This window comes from Geotrypetes seraphini, chromosome 13 (assembly GCF_902459505.1).
Source record: "Geotrypetes seraphini chromosome 13, aGeoSer1.1, whole genome shotgun sequence".
Lineage (NCBI taxonomy): Eukaryota > Metazoa > Chordata > Amphibia > Gymnophiona > Dermophiidae > Geotrypetes > Geotrypetes seraphini.
In genome coordinates, this window is record NC_047096.1 from 33,947,469 (window position 1) to 33,963,730 (window position 16,262).

At 44.8% G+C, this 16,262-nt stretch overlaps 1 protein-coding gene across 3 annotated transcripts in view; it reads left to right on the forward strand.

Moving 5' to 3' along the window:
* The window catches only part of ALG9 (ALG9 alpha-1,2-mannosyltransferase), a 166,969-nt gene that overhangs the window by 60,308 nt on the left and 90,399 nt on the right, over window positions 1-16,262 (forward strand). For 2 of the 3 annotated variants that reach the window (XM_033919141.1, XM_033919142.1), the window contains exons 11-13: window positions 775-904; window positions 10,335-10,482; window positions 13,331-13,460. In XM_033919141.1, the coding sequence (XP_033775032.1) occupies window positions 775-904; window positions 10,335-10,482; window positions 13,331-13,460 (408 nt within the window). Of the gene's footprint in view, window positions 1-774; window positions 905-10,334; window positions 10,483-13,330; window positions 13,461-16,086; window positions 16,169-16,262 lie in introns of those variants that run through there. The other variant, XM_033919143.1, reaches the window with a different exon arrangement.

Below are 16,262 nucleotides of genomic sequence, written 5' to 3' on the forward strand. Positions count from 1 at the left end.
TAAGATAAAAGTGAATAGATTTTTAGCTGGGGTGGAGAGGTTTTTTGACTGGGCACATCCTTTCTGCTCCTTGGTGCGACCGTGCGCACTCCCTCCCTTAACTGCGGAGCCAAGGCCATTCACTGCTCCACAGGGCAGTGAATGGCCTTTTCCCCGTACCCACAGCATTCATTTTTTTTTTTGTCACCGTTTCGGCGGGTTACCCATGGCTAGCCGTGGGTAACAGCCACCGTGTCATTCTCTAGCTTCCAGCTCAATTAGAATCTGTGTGTATTAGGATATGGTGCTAAAAGCATTCATTTGCAACTCCTCAGGGATTTTTTCCTCTATATTTTTTTTATTTCTTCCCAACAACCATAGCCCAGCAACTAACACATGCCTGGGCTCCTAAAAGAACACAGAGTTCATGGAGCCTGCATATGGCCATGAGTGGTCAATAATGAATAACTGAGTGACTTCTCCTTACCCTCCCCCCTTCCTACACCAGATCCTTCAATCCAGTCAACTTGGAAGGTGGAAGACTTGATCAGGAAAACTGAAACCAGATTTTGTCTGTAGTGATACGGTGCACTTCCACAGCCAGTGGACCGATTTAATTTCTGGGTGTTTTTAAAAATTATTTAATTATAATTAGTGTATTGATTTTGAATTATATCTTGGTTAGTTAAATAAGAGTGCACTCTTCGTTCTATTGGGTTGACAATGTAAGAAAACAAATGAGAGATGAAGGCAGTGTGTTCAGAATTCAGTTTAGCTTTTTTTAATTTTCCACAGAAATGCTACCACTTCCTGTTCCAGCGATACCGCCTTGAGCATTACACAATCTCGTCCAATTGGTTGGCTTTGGGCATAGTGGCACTCTTTGGTCTTCTCTCACTTTCCCGTTCCATTGCATTGTTCAAAGGTTGGTGGTTTCTCATTTCAGGGGTTTTGTTTGCATCTGTAAATAGCAGTCGGTACCAAAACTTTGATGGTTTTTTTTTTAGACTGCATGCTCAGTTTTAGCCAGGACTTGATAGGATCTCCTTCCAAGACCATAGAAAACTGCAGAGGTACACTGTCAAGCCCTACACCCTGATTCTTATTTATGAACTTGATAACTCCTTCTCCTTGTAGTGCAGTGGAGATGATCACAATACGTGATAAGATACACACCTTAAAAGAAGCAAAATAAACAAAAATACCAAACTGTGGTTCTGGTAAGGCACGGAAGGGTGTGGGTATTACCTATGTATCTCTGTTATGTGTGTGCATGCGTACACAAACCACACCACACACATAGTGGTTTTATTGTAGGTTTAATTACAGATGTATAATGCATTATGAGGGTAATGTTATAATTATGTGACTAGTTTAAAACAACCAAATACCTATTTTATAAAGAAAAGATACCAACCTTTCTTTATAAAAATAGCACAAGTGATTGAAAATGCTTTTTGAAATAAGGTGTAATTACTTATACCAGCCTTAGGACTGTAATAAATGCCTGCATCTTGATGGTCAAACAGCACAATAGTTCAAGTTAAATTTTCTGTGAGAGTATAGCCCAAACTTTTTGAATTAACTATTCACGGTCGGTTACAGCGGTGGTAAGCTTTAGAAAAGGATATGGTGCCTTGATAAAACCCCTTCAGGTGAAACATGTTGGTGGTATAAATTCCTGGAAGCATGACCACAAGTTTTAAGCTAAGTATTTAAACTATTTATACACTAAGGTGGAAAAAAGTATTTATAAATTTAATAGCAAAGTATGGATGATTTGGTGAGGAAGTAGTACATAAAGCCTGACACAATGAATTTGTATGTGTGCTTGGTGGTACATCTGAGGATCTATGAACGTTGTACTATTTACCGTATTTTCACGCAAATAACGCGCACCCGTATAAAACGCGCACACGGGTATAGCGCGCAGAAATCACGATGATATGTACAAAAACTTTGGTATACCGCGCTCACGGGTATACCGCGCATGCTGCCCGACGCTCCTTTCGCCCGCCCTGACTTTCCGTGCGCTGTCCCGACTCTCCGTTCACCCCCCCTGACTTCCGTGCACTGTCCCCCCTTGAAGGTCTGTCCCCATCCAGAAAGCCTGATGCCCCCCCCCGACGTCCGATACATCCCTCCCCCCGAAGGACCGCCGACTCCCCAACAATATCGGGCCAGGAGGGAGCCCAAATCCTCCTGGCCACGGCGACCCCCTAACCCCACCCCGCACTACATTACGGGCAGGAGGGATCCCAGGCCCTCCTGCCCTCGACGCAAACCCCCCTCCCCCCAACGACCGCCCCCTCCAAGAACCTCCGACCGCCCCCCCAGCCGACCCGCGACCCCCCTGGCGACCCCCCCACCCCCCTTCCCCGTACCTTTGGTAGTTGGGCCAGAAGGGAGCCAAACCCTCCTGGCCACGGCGACCCCCTAACCCCACCCCGCACTACATTATGGGCAGGAGGGATCCCAGGCCCTCCTGCCCTCGACGCAAACCCCCCTCCCCCCCAACGACCGCCCCCCCCAAGAACCTCCGACCGCCACCCCAGCCGACCCGCGACCCCCCTGGCGACCCCCACGACCCCCCCACCCCCCTTCCCCGTACCTTTGGTAGTTGGCCGGACAGACGGGAGCCAAACCCGCCTGTCCGGCAGGCAGCCAACGAAGGAATGAGGCCGGATTGGCCCATCCATCCTAAAGCTCCGCCTACTGGTGGGGCCTAAGGCGCGTGGGCCAATCAGAATAGGCCCTGGAGCCTTAGGTCCCACCTGGGAGCGCGGCCTGAGGCACATGGGCCCAACCCGACCATGTGCCTCAGGCCGCGCCCCCAGGTGGGACCTAAGGCTCCAGGGCCTATTCTGATTGGCCCACGCGCCTTAGGCCCCACCAGTAGGCGGAGCTTTAGGATGGATGGGCCAATCCGGCCTCATTCCTTCGTTGGCTGCCTGCCGGACAGGCGGGTTTGGCTCCCGTCTGTCCGGCCAACTACCAAAGGTACGGGGAAGGGGGGTGGGGGGGTCGTGGGGGTCGCCAGGGGGATCGCGGGTCGGCTGGGGGGCGGTCGGAGGTTCTTGGGGGGGGGGCGGTCGTTGGGGGGGAGGGGGGTTTGCGTCGAGGGCAGGAGGGCCTGGGATCCCTCCTGCCCGTAATGTAGTGCGGGGTGGGGTTAGGGGGTCGCCGTGGCCAGGAGGGTTTGGGCTCCCTTCTGGCCCGATATTGTCGGGAAGTCGGCGGTCCTGCCGGGGGGGGGGGATGTATCGGACGTCGGGGAGTCGACCGGGCAAGAGGGCTTGGGCTCCCTCTTGCTCCGATCGTGGATGCGGGTGCGGGTGGGAGCGCGTGCGAGCGGTCGTTCGGGGTGGGGGTGCGAGCGGTCCTGCTGGGGGGTTGAATCGGGCGTCGGGCGGGGTGGGAACTATGTTTTAAAACTTTTGTATACCGCGCTCACGCATATAACGCGCGAGGGGTATGCGCGGTAGGTAAAAACGCGTATAACGCGCGCGTTATATGCGTGAAAATACGGTACTGTGAAGAGAGTTAGGAGGTGTAAGAGAATATACACCCTTCCAATCTGAAGTTTGCATCTTGATGGTAGCATAAAGGGCTCCATCAGTTTCTATAGGCAATTCAGTCAAGCTTCCCACCAGCTAATGACGAGAGCACTCCCTCCTTTTCCTATGCATAGATATCTAGGACTCATTGACCTAGTTCACAGAGGACACTTTGAAAAAAAAATCTTGAAAAGGTCTACAGCTGACTTCCTGCCCTCTTGACCCCTTCTCAAGAAAGATGGCACAGCTAGTAAGCAAAGGCTTCATGGAAGGATAGCTGCCAACAACACTAAAAAGAGCTGAGGTGCACCCCCTACTGAAAAAGAGCTCCCTTGATTAGGCTGAGCAGAGAGGAGGAAAAAGAGGGAAGAGGACATTCTCTTTCTGAGAGGAGAAGACATATCTTTGGGTAAGTATACATTATTTTTGCTCTGAGCTTTAATAAATTTGGGGAGAAAAGCTAAATTGTATGTTCCCTTCTATAGATAGTTTAGATCTTAAAAGTGCAAACTTTACTTAGCTAGTTTCCATAGAATAATAGCATTTTATAGTTCTACAGTTTTGTAAGTTTGAACCTTCTTCTAGAGAAAGTCTCTGGCAGGCAGAGCAGGGTCTGGCTTAGACTCCATTCCCTCCCGCCCACCCCTAGCTCATTTCTTTACTTATAGACTTAATTTATCAAGGAAAATTTTGTTGTTTACCTGCAATTACATCACTTTCTTTTCCGGAGATTAAAAAAAAGATTTGGCATTGATATGTGAATACTTCTTAAGAAAGAACTGAATATTTCATGGGATGTCCTAATTTTTTCACATGACTGTATGTACTCACTGCAAAGAGCTCCTATCTCTCAGAAAACAAATACATTCCCTTGAGGCTAGAATAGCAGACTTGGAGGAGCTGAGGGAGACAGAGAAATACATAGAGGAGACCTACAGGAATGTTTTAGAAAAGTCCCACCTTCAGTCTGCTGCCTTGGAGGAGAGAGGTCTCCTAGAAGGAGAGCATCACCCTGGTGAAGTAGGAAATAATTCTGTAGCCAGGACCTGCCCACCAAGGGATGCAATATCCTCTCGCACTGAGGATGTGTTTCCAGGGGCTTCTGCCCAGGAGGGAAGGGTTAGGATAGCTGTTGTAGTTGGTGATTCGATCATTAGGCACGTAGATAGCTGGGTGGCTGGTGGGCATGAGGATCGCATGGCCCCTTAACTTCCTGGTGCGAAGGTGGCGGACCTCATGCATCACTTAGATAGGATTTTAGATGGTGCTGGAGAGGAGCCAGCTCTCTTGGTACATGTAGGTACCAATGACATAGGAAAATGTGGGAGGGAGGTTCTGGAAGCCAAATTTAGTTAGAAAGCTGAAATACAGATCATCCAAGGTAGCATTTTCAGAAATGCTCCCAGTTGCACATGCAAGACCTAAGAGGCAGGTGGAGCTCCAAAGTCTCACTGCGTGGTTGAGATGATGGTGCAGAGATGAGGGATTTAGATTTGTTAGGAGCTGGGTAACCTTCTGGGAAAGGGGGAGCTTGTTCCAAAAGGATGGACTCCACCTTAACTGGGATGGAACCTGGCTAATGTTTAAAAAGGAGATAGAGCAGCTTTTAAACTGAGATACGGTGGAGAGCCGACAGTCGCCCAGGAACAGATGGTTTGATGTGAGGTATCCTTGAAGGATACTATTGAAACAGAATATTTAGGGAGTCCCAGTAGAGAGGTTTCAATAATGGTGAAATAAAGCAAGGAGTGTTTAAAAGGAAGGCAGAGTAAAAGACTCAAATTTTCCCTGTCTCCTCAGCAGCCTCTAGTTACAAGGAAAAAACACAATTTGAAGTGTCTGTATACAAATGCTTGAAGCCTAAAAAATAAAATAGGAAAGTTAGAGTATATAATACTGAATGATGAGGTAGATATAATAAGCATCTCGAAGACCTGGTGGAAGGAGGACAATCAATGGGAAACTATTATTACCTGGGTACAAATTTATATCACAAGGATAGAGGGGGGTTGTGCTATATGTTAAAGAGAATATTGAATCAAATAAAATAAACATTCTGCATGATATAGATAGCAGTGTGGAATTCATATGGATAGAAATTCCATGTGTGAAGGGAAGGAATATAAAGGTAAGGTTATACTACTGTTCCCTGGGCCAAAATGAGCAGGCAGATGAAGAAATGCTTTCAGAGATTAGGAAAGCTGGCAAATTGGGCAGCAGTATGGGTGATTTCAATTACTCCAATATTGACTGGTTAAACATAAATTAAGCATAAATTAGATACGGTCTTGAATGAGGGGAATCTCCGGGACCCCAGTCAACATGGATTCACCAAGGGTAGGTCCTGCCAGTCCAATCTTATCAGCTTCTTTGACTGGGTAACAAGAAGGCTGGACTCAGGAGAGTCCTTAGACGTCGTATACCTTGACTTCAGCAAAGCTTTTGACAGCGTCCCACACCGCAGACTGCTGAACAAGATGGAATCGATGGGGTTAGGAGTAACACTAACTGCATGGGTTAAAGATTGGCTAAGTGGCAGACTTCAGAGAGTGATGGTTAACGGTACCCTCTCTAAAACGTCGGAAGTGACCAGCGGAGTGCCGCAGGGCTCAGTCCTGGGTCCACTCCTCTTCAACATATTCATTAGGGATTTGACTCAAGGGCTTCAAGGTAAGGTTACCTTATTCGCTGATGATGCCAAACTATGCAATATCGTAAATGGCTACAATCTACAGGGTACTATGGAACAGGACCTCCGTACTTTAGAAAGTTGGTCCTCTATCTGGCAGCTGGGCTTCAACGCCAAGAAATGTAAGGTCATGCATCTCGGAAATGGAAATCCATGCAGAACTTACACCTTGAATGGAGAAACTTTGACCAAGACTACGGCAGAACGAGACTTGGGAGTGATCATCAGTGCAGACATGAAGACTGCCACTCAAGTGGAGAAGGCTTCATCTAAGGCAGGGGTGTCAAAGTCCCTCCTCGAGGGCCGTAATCCAGTCGGGTTTTCAGGATTTCCCCAATGAATATGCATTGAAAGCAGTGCATGCACATAGATCTCATGCATATTCATTGGGGAAATCCTGAAAACCCGACTGGATTCCGGCCCTCGAGGACCGACTTTGACACCTGTGATCTAAGGCATGGCAGATGATGGGTTGTATCAAGAGAAGTTTCGTCAACAGGAAGCCTGAGGTCATGATGCCATTATACAGAGCCATTATGAGACCTCATCTAGAATACTGTGTGCAATTCTGGAGGCCACATTACCGTAAAGATGTGCTCAGAATTGAGTCGGTTCAGCAGATGGCCACCAGGATGGTCTCGGGGCTAAAGGGTCTCTTGTACGAAGAAAGACTGAAAAAATTGCAGCTCTGTACTCTTGAGCGTAGGGAGAGGGGAGACATGATTGAGACATTTAAGTACATCACGGGACGGGTCGAGGTGGAAGATGATATCTTTCTTCTCAAAGGACCCTCGAACACAAGAGGACATCTGCTCAAACTCAGGGGAGGGAAGTTTCGTGGAGACGTCAGGAAGTACTTCTTCACGGAATGAGTGATAGAGCATTGGAACAAGCTTCCAGTACAGGTGATCGAGGCCCGCAGTATCCCAGACTTCAAGAATAAATGGGATACCTATGTGGGATCACTGCGAGGGTCATACCAATGAATAGGGTCGCTAGGATATAGACTTAATAGAGCAGGTCAGTAGAGTTAAGGGGGCCAGTAGACTTAAAAGGGGGTCAATGGTATGGGCAGACTTGATGGGCTGTAGCCCTTATTTGCCGTCATCTTTCTATGTTTCTATGTTTACATCAGGGAGTGCTAGGGAGGTAAAATTCCTAGACATCGACTGCTTCTTGGAGCAACTGGTCCAGGAACTGACAAGAGGGGAAGCTATTTTAGACTTGGTCCTTAGTGGAATGCAAGGCATAGTACAAGAGTTAACTGTGTTGGGTTTGCTGGGAAACTGACCATAATGTGATCAAATTTGAGCTGATACCTGCAAAAGAAATCTAGAGGCATTTAATTTTCGAAAGGGTGACTGTGATAAAATGAGGAAAATGGTTAAAAAGAAGCTGAAAATTCTTTGGTAAAGGGCTTGACAACCTTATGGCCAGTGTGCAGAATTTTAAGTCAAAGCCTTTACCAGACAGCAGACCAAGGGCCTCTAGGGAGTCAGGTTGAGATAATTTTCATAGCTCTGGGCATTTTTGCCAGGACTTGGGAGGACTTTCGGTTCAGAGATCATTTCAAGGCTTGAGACAGAGATTTGGAGTTGCTAAGTGTCCCCAGTCCTCAGGAGTTCATCCCTCAGCAGCCCCTAAGAAACAGTTCTGATGCCTGGTCAGGAGACATACCTTCAAGGATAGGAGGAAGGTTGTCGGCTTATTGGGAGGCATGGGTGAGAATCACTTGACCACTAGATATTGGATATTATTCAGGAGGGGGTACAAGCTTGAGTTTGTTTGTCCCCTTCCAGACCTCTTTATGAATTCTCCCGCAGGAAAGCCAGAAAAAGCAGTCAGAGTCCGAACGACAGGAAAGAGGCTACTAGATCTACAGCCATAGAAACCATCCTGGACACAGTCGGCCTTGGGCAGATATTCCATATACTTTATTGTGCCTAAAAAAGAAGACTGGAGGCTGAGCCTGGATCTGAAGTTGGTCAGTGCTGCCCTCAAGATACCATGCTTCTGCATGAAAACAGTGAGGTCGATGTTTGCCTCCTTGGTGCTGGGGGAATTTCTTACCTTGCTGGATTTGACAGAGGCCTTTTTGCATATTCCCATTTTTCCAGATCACAGGAAGTTCTGTAGGTTCCACGTTTTGGAGCATCACTTCCAGTTTTCGGCCCTTCCATTTGGGCTGGCCATGGCACCATGCAATTTCACCAAGGTGATGATCGTAGTAGCAATGCACCTCCCTCAAGGAGGGGATACAAGTGCAGGTGCTGGGGATCAATGGTGGCAATTATAGATGTGGTCTCCTGGGTGAGAGCGCATTTACATCCTCTCCAGCACTCATTCTTATCCCGCTGGTCCCTGCAAATGGATGCATTGCAGATGCACCTGCCTTGGACAAAAGAAGTGTGTCGCAGTTTGAACTGGTGGCTGGAACCACAGTCTCTATCCCGTGGTGCCACTTTGCATCTCCACTTGGGTGATTCTGACAACAGATGGCATCATTTATGGCTGGGGAGCTCATTGCGAGGGTCGCCTAATGCAGGGATGTTGATCCCCCCCTCGCAGAGGAATTGGCCCATCAACTGGTCGGAGCTGAGAGCCATCTGTCTGGTGCTGCGGGCACTTGGAAGCACACTGCAGGACAAGGAGGTATGGGTTTTCTCGGACAATGTAACAGCGGTAGCCTATGTTAGTCAGCAGGGAGGCACCAAGAGTGTTCCTCTTCAGCTGGAGGTCCAAATGCTGTTTCAGTGGGTGGAGATCCACCTGTTGGCACTCTTGGAAGCACATGTAGAAGGAGTGGACAATGTGCAAGCAGATTTCCTCAGTTGGCAGACTCTGGATCCTAGAGAATGGACTCTTATCTAAGGAAGCATTCAACAGCAGTGTGAGTCAGTGGGGGCGCCCGAGGTTTCACCTAATGGCAGCCAAAAAGAAAGCGGCACGATTTTTCAGATGAAGATACGAGCCAGGAAGCACAAGTATGGACACTCTGGTGCAGCCATGGCTGCAGGCAGGGCTCCTCTTTGACACATGATAGGCAGAGTCCTGCGAAGAATAATGTTGCATCCGGAGCTGGTAGTTCTCATCACATTGAGGCATCTGTGGTATGCAGATCTGGTTTGCCTAAAGAGGTACCACAAGAAGAGTCCAACAGGATGAGATCCCACAAACACCGAACAGCAGAGAAAGCAGTGGGAATGGACACTGTACTGTGTCGGGTCCATGCTATTGTACGCCCTGGATTAAAATAAACAAGGCTTTTACTCATACTCTTGTAGATTGCTCATTGTCCATTCCCACTGCTTTTCTTTGCTGTCTAAATAGGTACCAGGGTCTCAGACTACTCTGTCAACTGGGGTTACTCTTACAGAGCCCAATTGCCATGGACAATCCAGAGCACTTTGGTCTTATGGCATGGCTTTTGAGCATGCAGCCTTAGCATGCAAAGGCTATTCAGAAGTGATGAAAGGTCTGAGGTGAATGAGGCAGGGGGTATCTTTCAAAACTCTAAAACTGTTAGTACAGGTTGCACTCAGGTAGGTGGCTTGTTCATTCTACTTCATTATATATTTAAATGTTTCATGATTATTTGGTGTTAAATGTTGTGATATAAACAAAACAGGCTTGTTTCTCAGGGTACCTGTACCCCTGCCTGTTATGTTTTCTCCTCTAGTGCTGACCATCTGCTTTGATATGAACTGAGGAGTTACAGAACAGCCCAGAGTGGCGGGAGGCGGAGCAGAAAAAATAAAAATGAGGCTCTCTACACTAGATCTCGCGATTAGAGATACACAACCCACAGGTTCAAGAATGATATGCCTATTTACTAGAAAGAGGGTTATCAAGGTAAATACCTAATCTTCCCTTTCCTTGAAAAAATTTATAGAATGGACAGTCTGTATTCAATTCAACCACTGCTTAAATAAAAGGAACTGGCTGGACCCATGTCAGTCTGGCAAATGGAATCCCAAGTCTTGTCAGGACCCACATGCTTTTTCACTAAGGTCCTTTTTCTTCATTATAATGGTATTGTGAAGTTCTTATATAGCACTTCTATTATTAATACTTGTTTCCTTGACAGTTTTGTGTGTTGTTTATTTTAGGATATCATGGGCCTCTAGACCTTTACCCAGAGTTTCACCGCATCGCTGTTGACCCTTCCACACACACGGTGCCTGAGGGGAGACCAGTGAATGTGTGTGTGGGGAAGGAATGGTACAGGTTTCCCAGCAGCTTTCTTCTGCCAAACAAGTAAGTTGTTCATTGCTCCATTTAGTGATAGGTACTATTTCAATATGTGTCTTTGCAGAACTTCTTACAAAATTCTGGGCTTTTAAGTTTTGTGAATCATTGGAAGAATACCTGCCTCATTCACCTCAAACCCCAACCAGTCGGGTTTGAGGACCTACTGTATAAAGAGAAATTGCAAACCCCGCAACAAACCCTGAAGAAAGCCACAGTGTGATGTTGTAACATCGGTTTTACCTAGTGTGACCATATGGCTCCAGAAAAAAGGGGACGGATTGAGATATCTGGGTTTTACTTCCATTGAAAGCAACCAAGATGTCTCAATCTGTTCTCCTTACTTCCATTGCTTTCAATGGAATTAAAACCCGGATGTCTGAATCCATCCCCTTTTTTCTGGAGCTAAATGGTCACACTAGTTTTACCTGACAAGATGCAGTGAGACCCGGAAACCCATAACAAACATTATGCCAGCTGTGTAAACCCTGAGAGAACATATAACCTAGCTTCATGGGGAGAACGTCTTTAAACTCATCAGAGACTTTTCCATTCTATGGGAAAGATAGACCTACTGATTTTCCCACCAAAATTCAAATTGATAATCAACGGACTTTCCTGCCTCATTCTTCTCAAGCCCCAGCCAATCGGGTTTGAGGATCTACTATATAAAGGCAAATTGCAAACCTCACAACATACTCTGAAGAAAGTCATAGCACGATGGCTGAAACGTTGGTTCTACCTGACGATGCAGTAAGACCCGAAAACCTGCAACAAGAATACCTGAGAAGTTTTCAGGACAGTATTAACTAGAGCAGCAACTTAACAGACATTCAGTTCTGTGATAGAGGCTGATAGAGCTTTTTCTCCCTTTATTCTAAGATTCAAATAACTTTATTGTCATGACAGTCTTGCAAGTACTGCATATGGAAGCTAATTTTATAACAAACCATCTAACTTGTGTTGCACATATGTGCATAATTTAATGTGTTTGTTCCAAGCGTTTTTATGACAGACTATTTCTGTGAATACAGCACTGTTTTTTAACCAGCAGAAAGTGCATTTAAAATCACCCCATACGGTTAAGCTAATAAACCAATATCAAATAGAACTGCTTCTAAGAGTGCAAGAAAGCTAGGGTTTAATAGCTATCCACATCCAATATTTATCTGCTTTATCCAAAATCCTGAGAGCCATCATTCCAGTAAAGGCTAACCTTTATACCTTAATGAATTTTGTAGAAATTTCTAGATAATAGTTATCTCAGATGTAAAATATTCTCTTTGAAGCAAAATATATAGAGATGATAAAAAGACACAGCAAATGGAAACAAAGGTATTGTTTTTCAATATATTTTTTAAAGATAGAATACTAAACAGTGAAAATACAACTAGGCATCCTTTGTTGTTGTTTTTTTTTTCTCCTCCTCCCTGGAGTTCTCTTGTTGAATGTCTGGTAGGGATGCTCAATCCCTATAAGCTGATGAGATCCACTGGTTAAAACTGCCCCAGTTGTACCTCAGCAGCAAAGTTGGTGGTGACCTTCTTTCCAGTCGCTGATGCTGGAGTTCCTTGCAAAGGAACTGAGGGTGTATGAGCACTACCAGCTATTCTTATGTTCTTACAGGTTCCAACCTTTATCCAAAACTTTCAAAGGATGAAAAACACCTGCGTTAATGCCTAGAGTAAATGCTCACACATCATCTGCTTCCTGTTGAGATAAATACCGCAAATAATTGTTATTTGTATTGTAGTTCACCTATTACTTCTGATTTTCTTTGTTGGGTTTGTTATGTAGGCTTAGGAAGTAGCTTTTATGTGGGCTTAGGAAGTAGCAATCATTTGTTTTCATATGATAGGTTTTCTGTTTGATTTGCTTCAATTGTTAAGTTTGTTACTGTTGAGCTGATAACTTGAAATGATTAAAACCTTTTTTAATAAGCTATATTAATGGCCAAAATCAGTGCATGGTAATTGCAAAACCTCTGCAGTACTGTTGGTGGTGTGCCCTGAATCATCATAGATAGTTAGAAACAAAAATATACTTACTACAGATTAACTGTATTGTAGATAATGTGAATGAACTGAATGTTGTCTATTGAGATGGTGTTAACTGCTCTGCATTACCTGCTGAATTATTAATTAATTTGTGGTACCATAATACGTGTTAAGTTTATGATCTGGTACCCCATCCTGTTCCACATTTGACACTTAATGTTGGAATTTCTATGCACTTACCCTTGGATTCTATAATGGGCGCTGAGAGATTTGGGCAACCCAGGCAAGGTCGACCAATGGCTGAAAACGCTGTCCGGTGGCGTCACGAAGGGGGCAGGATAGAGCCAGATCGGGAGGGTGTTCCTTAAAAGATGTTTTCGCCATTCCTGCTTAGGGGGGGTGTCAAAAAAATGATGGGCCGGCGGGTGTAAAAAATGATGGGCCCCGGGTGTCACATACCCTAGGTACGCCACTGCTGCTCACTAAAGTCATTTTTTCTGCTACCAAAAAATGACCGATTTTCCATTGTTCTCCAAATTAATGGCCATGCCCTAATGTTGCCATCAGCACGTCATGTGCATGAACCCTTACTGATACCTATAGATGCGCAAACTGATTAGCACAGAAATACCCCCTCTCCGCCCTTTCAGAAAATATGAAAAATATTTTTTAGTGCATGGTTTGCATGCACACATTCAGAATTCATAACAGGGTGTCCCCTTTGGTGCATCCTATAGTAAGCCCTTTAGAGCTGTGGTTAGCATGCACTAGTGCTTATCAATGCTTAGTAAAAGGAGCCCAAAGTGAACAGTTTTACAGGTTCCTCAGTTCTAAAACTTCTCATTCATCTACCTTTGCAGTTGGCACCTCCAATTCATTCAGTCAGAGTTCAGAGGTCAGCTCCCAAAGCATTTTGCAAAGGGACCAACGGCAACTCGAATAATTCCTGCAGACGTGAATGACCAAAACAGAGAGGAGCCGTCCAGATATGTAAGTACATCCCCTCTGGTGGTGCTTTAATTTGTTTGTTTGCCTTTTTGTAATTACTCAGAAATAACCAACACTCATTCAACTGTTCCAAGACCATGAAAAATCTCTTTTCCCTTCTGTTGTTCTGCTTTGGCTTGGCACAGTCTTGTTCTTATTTTTATTGTATAACTTCAAATGTTAAATCATGGATATACAGTATATTCTGATTTTGGTCATAAGTCAGAATGTTTCTGCCCTGGCTTAGTGAATGGTAAATTATCCACTGCATATGGACTTAAAATGCCACCAAAAAGAACCTGTAAGAGATCTTAAAAAAGACCAGTGTTTAGTTTGAGCTTTTTGCATAAGTGCTATTCTTGTAAAATCCCACTTTATTCTGAGACCAGTGGGTTATTTCCCTCCACCTGCCAGGATCTGTAGGAAGCCTCAAACTTCTGAGGCTTTTACCCCTTCCCCCTCATACCTCATCACTGAGCATGCTTCTCTGCTCACCAGTCTTTCTACCTACAAGCCAGGCTGTAGGAGCTTATTTTTCTACTTGTGTTTACTTTCATGATATTTCAGTATTTTTCATTTGTAGTTTTTGCCCTCATGCTGTGGAGATTCCATGTGGGAGCATCCTTGATTGCGGGAGATTGCAGACTGTTGGAGAATGTCTGCTTTTGGGGGGTTCCTGCTTGACAGTAAGCCCCCTGGACAGCTTGCACATCAGATCGGGGTTCAGGGACCGTTCCCTTGGGAGCTTTCTCACCCCAGGTTCATCCGCTTGTGGGTTGAGCCGCAGGCTGAGTGGTTCCGTGGAGGTGCAACTGGGATCAGAGCCAGACTGCGTTCCTCCCCAGGTGTTTGCGTGACATGTCCAAGAGTGATGGAAGTCTCTGGCTGTGGTGGTTAGGCTTGTGGGGCTGGTGGGGCAATCAGAAGACTTGAAATCCAGTTTTCCAAGTTCATTAAGGCACAGGATCTCCTTGTGAGCTGTTTCAGCTCTGCCTTCAATTTCTCTCATTCAGCACATGTCACAGTGAGTAAAGGGCTGACAGTCTGAATCAGCAATTTTTTATTTTTTATTTTTTTTTTTTGGGGGGGGGTTAAAAAAGGTTTTTTGGGTGGTTTCTGTGATTTTTTTTCCCAGGCTAATTTTGATCAGAATAAGGATCCGTGGAGGCCATGTTGGATTTTTCCCAATTTGAATTTAAAGTTATTTTTCATACTTTCCAGCTTCGTTTTTGCAAGAAAACCTCATAGATGGCGTACCTAAGGCAGGATGAGATGGATTCATGCCTCATTTGCGGTGGATGGCTGTCTGATGCACAGCCATGTTCCACGTGCGCTGCGGCCTGTAAGGGGGGGGTGAGGTATGCCCAGATGCGGTGCCTTCAACCTTCAGGGAGGATCTTCAAGCTTCTTTTGCCCTGATACCCGTGAAAATGGTGTCAGGGGGCCAGGGGGAGTGCACTGGCGACATTTCGGTGAAACTGAAGCGCTGCTCCAGTGATAAACCTCTAAAATCTTCCAAGCATTCCAAATCTGAGATGCAGAGGTCAGCTTGAAAAATAGTAAAAGAGTCTTGTGAGTAAATCACACTTTGTATATAAAATACATCATCACAGTTCTTATTTAGTTTACCTTATTACAAGGGCTTGTAGCTAATAACATTTGATACTGGATTGTGAATTTCCTTCTTATTTTGTAATTTTTTTTTTTGCCTTATTTTTCAGTATAGTTTACAAAATCTCAATTGAAAAAAAAGAAATGCATCATCTCTTGTTGTTTGAGTAGGCATGACAGCCAATCATTTTGTAGTTCTCTTGACCAGCTAACATGAGATAATATCTTGTGTGCCATAAAGAAGATTACTTTCGGTGCCTGCTGACTTCCAAAATGCTTTAAGAAGTTTGCAGTACTTTTTTCTGCAGGGAGTTTTCAGTGAGATGCCATCTTGGTGAGCTGTTTTGATATTCAGCTTCAAAGAAAAAGAAATACAGCTGTGTCTTGTTAATCATATCTCATTAAAACATCTCGGTAATAGTTCTTAATGATATGGCGCAATCCTCTCGCGGTGAACCCTGCTACAGCGAACAGCACAGAAGCTTGCCATTATTTCTCAGGCAGACGACAACAAGCTGAAAGCTCTTTTTTGAGAATGTTTATTTTAAAAAGTAAGGATTTTCACAGCTGTAATGTAGATGGTCCTACCGGCGTTCTAAGAGACAGGACAAGGAAAGCTACCGACCGTGTGGATTTATCAAGCCACATAGTGAGGTTAAAAGGACATAATATTGAGACGTGCAACAGCTCAAGTGGAAGATATACTATTCACTGAGTGCTGTTTGGCCTGTAGCTGGTGACCACTGTTCCAGATATATAAATTATGGCATTAAGGACTCATTGAAGAAACTAAGTATTTCTTTGTCACTGAAATGGCTATTAAAAAAAATAAAATCAAAGAATATCACAGCCATGGCTTATGGTGTCCACTGTTAATCAAGTCACTTATCTTTAGCACTGTCTGAGGCCCTTTATCTATGATTTTGTAGAAGAGCTGTGTGCTTATTTTAGTAGTGTTCTTTTCTAGGATTTCAGGGATAATTTGAATTTTTTTTTCTTTTCTTTTTGCCAAGTTCAGAGCTGATCTACATTAGTGACCTGACAAAAATTCACCACTGTGGTTTTTCTACTGCATCACAAATGAAGACAAAGGTGAAAAGGTAGACGAGATCTATCCACTGCTTGATTAAAAATAGAGTTTAACTACATGCTAGCTAAATGAAATTGCTGCTTGTGTTCCAGGGAACTTAATAT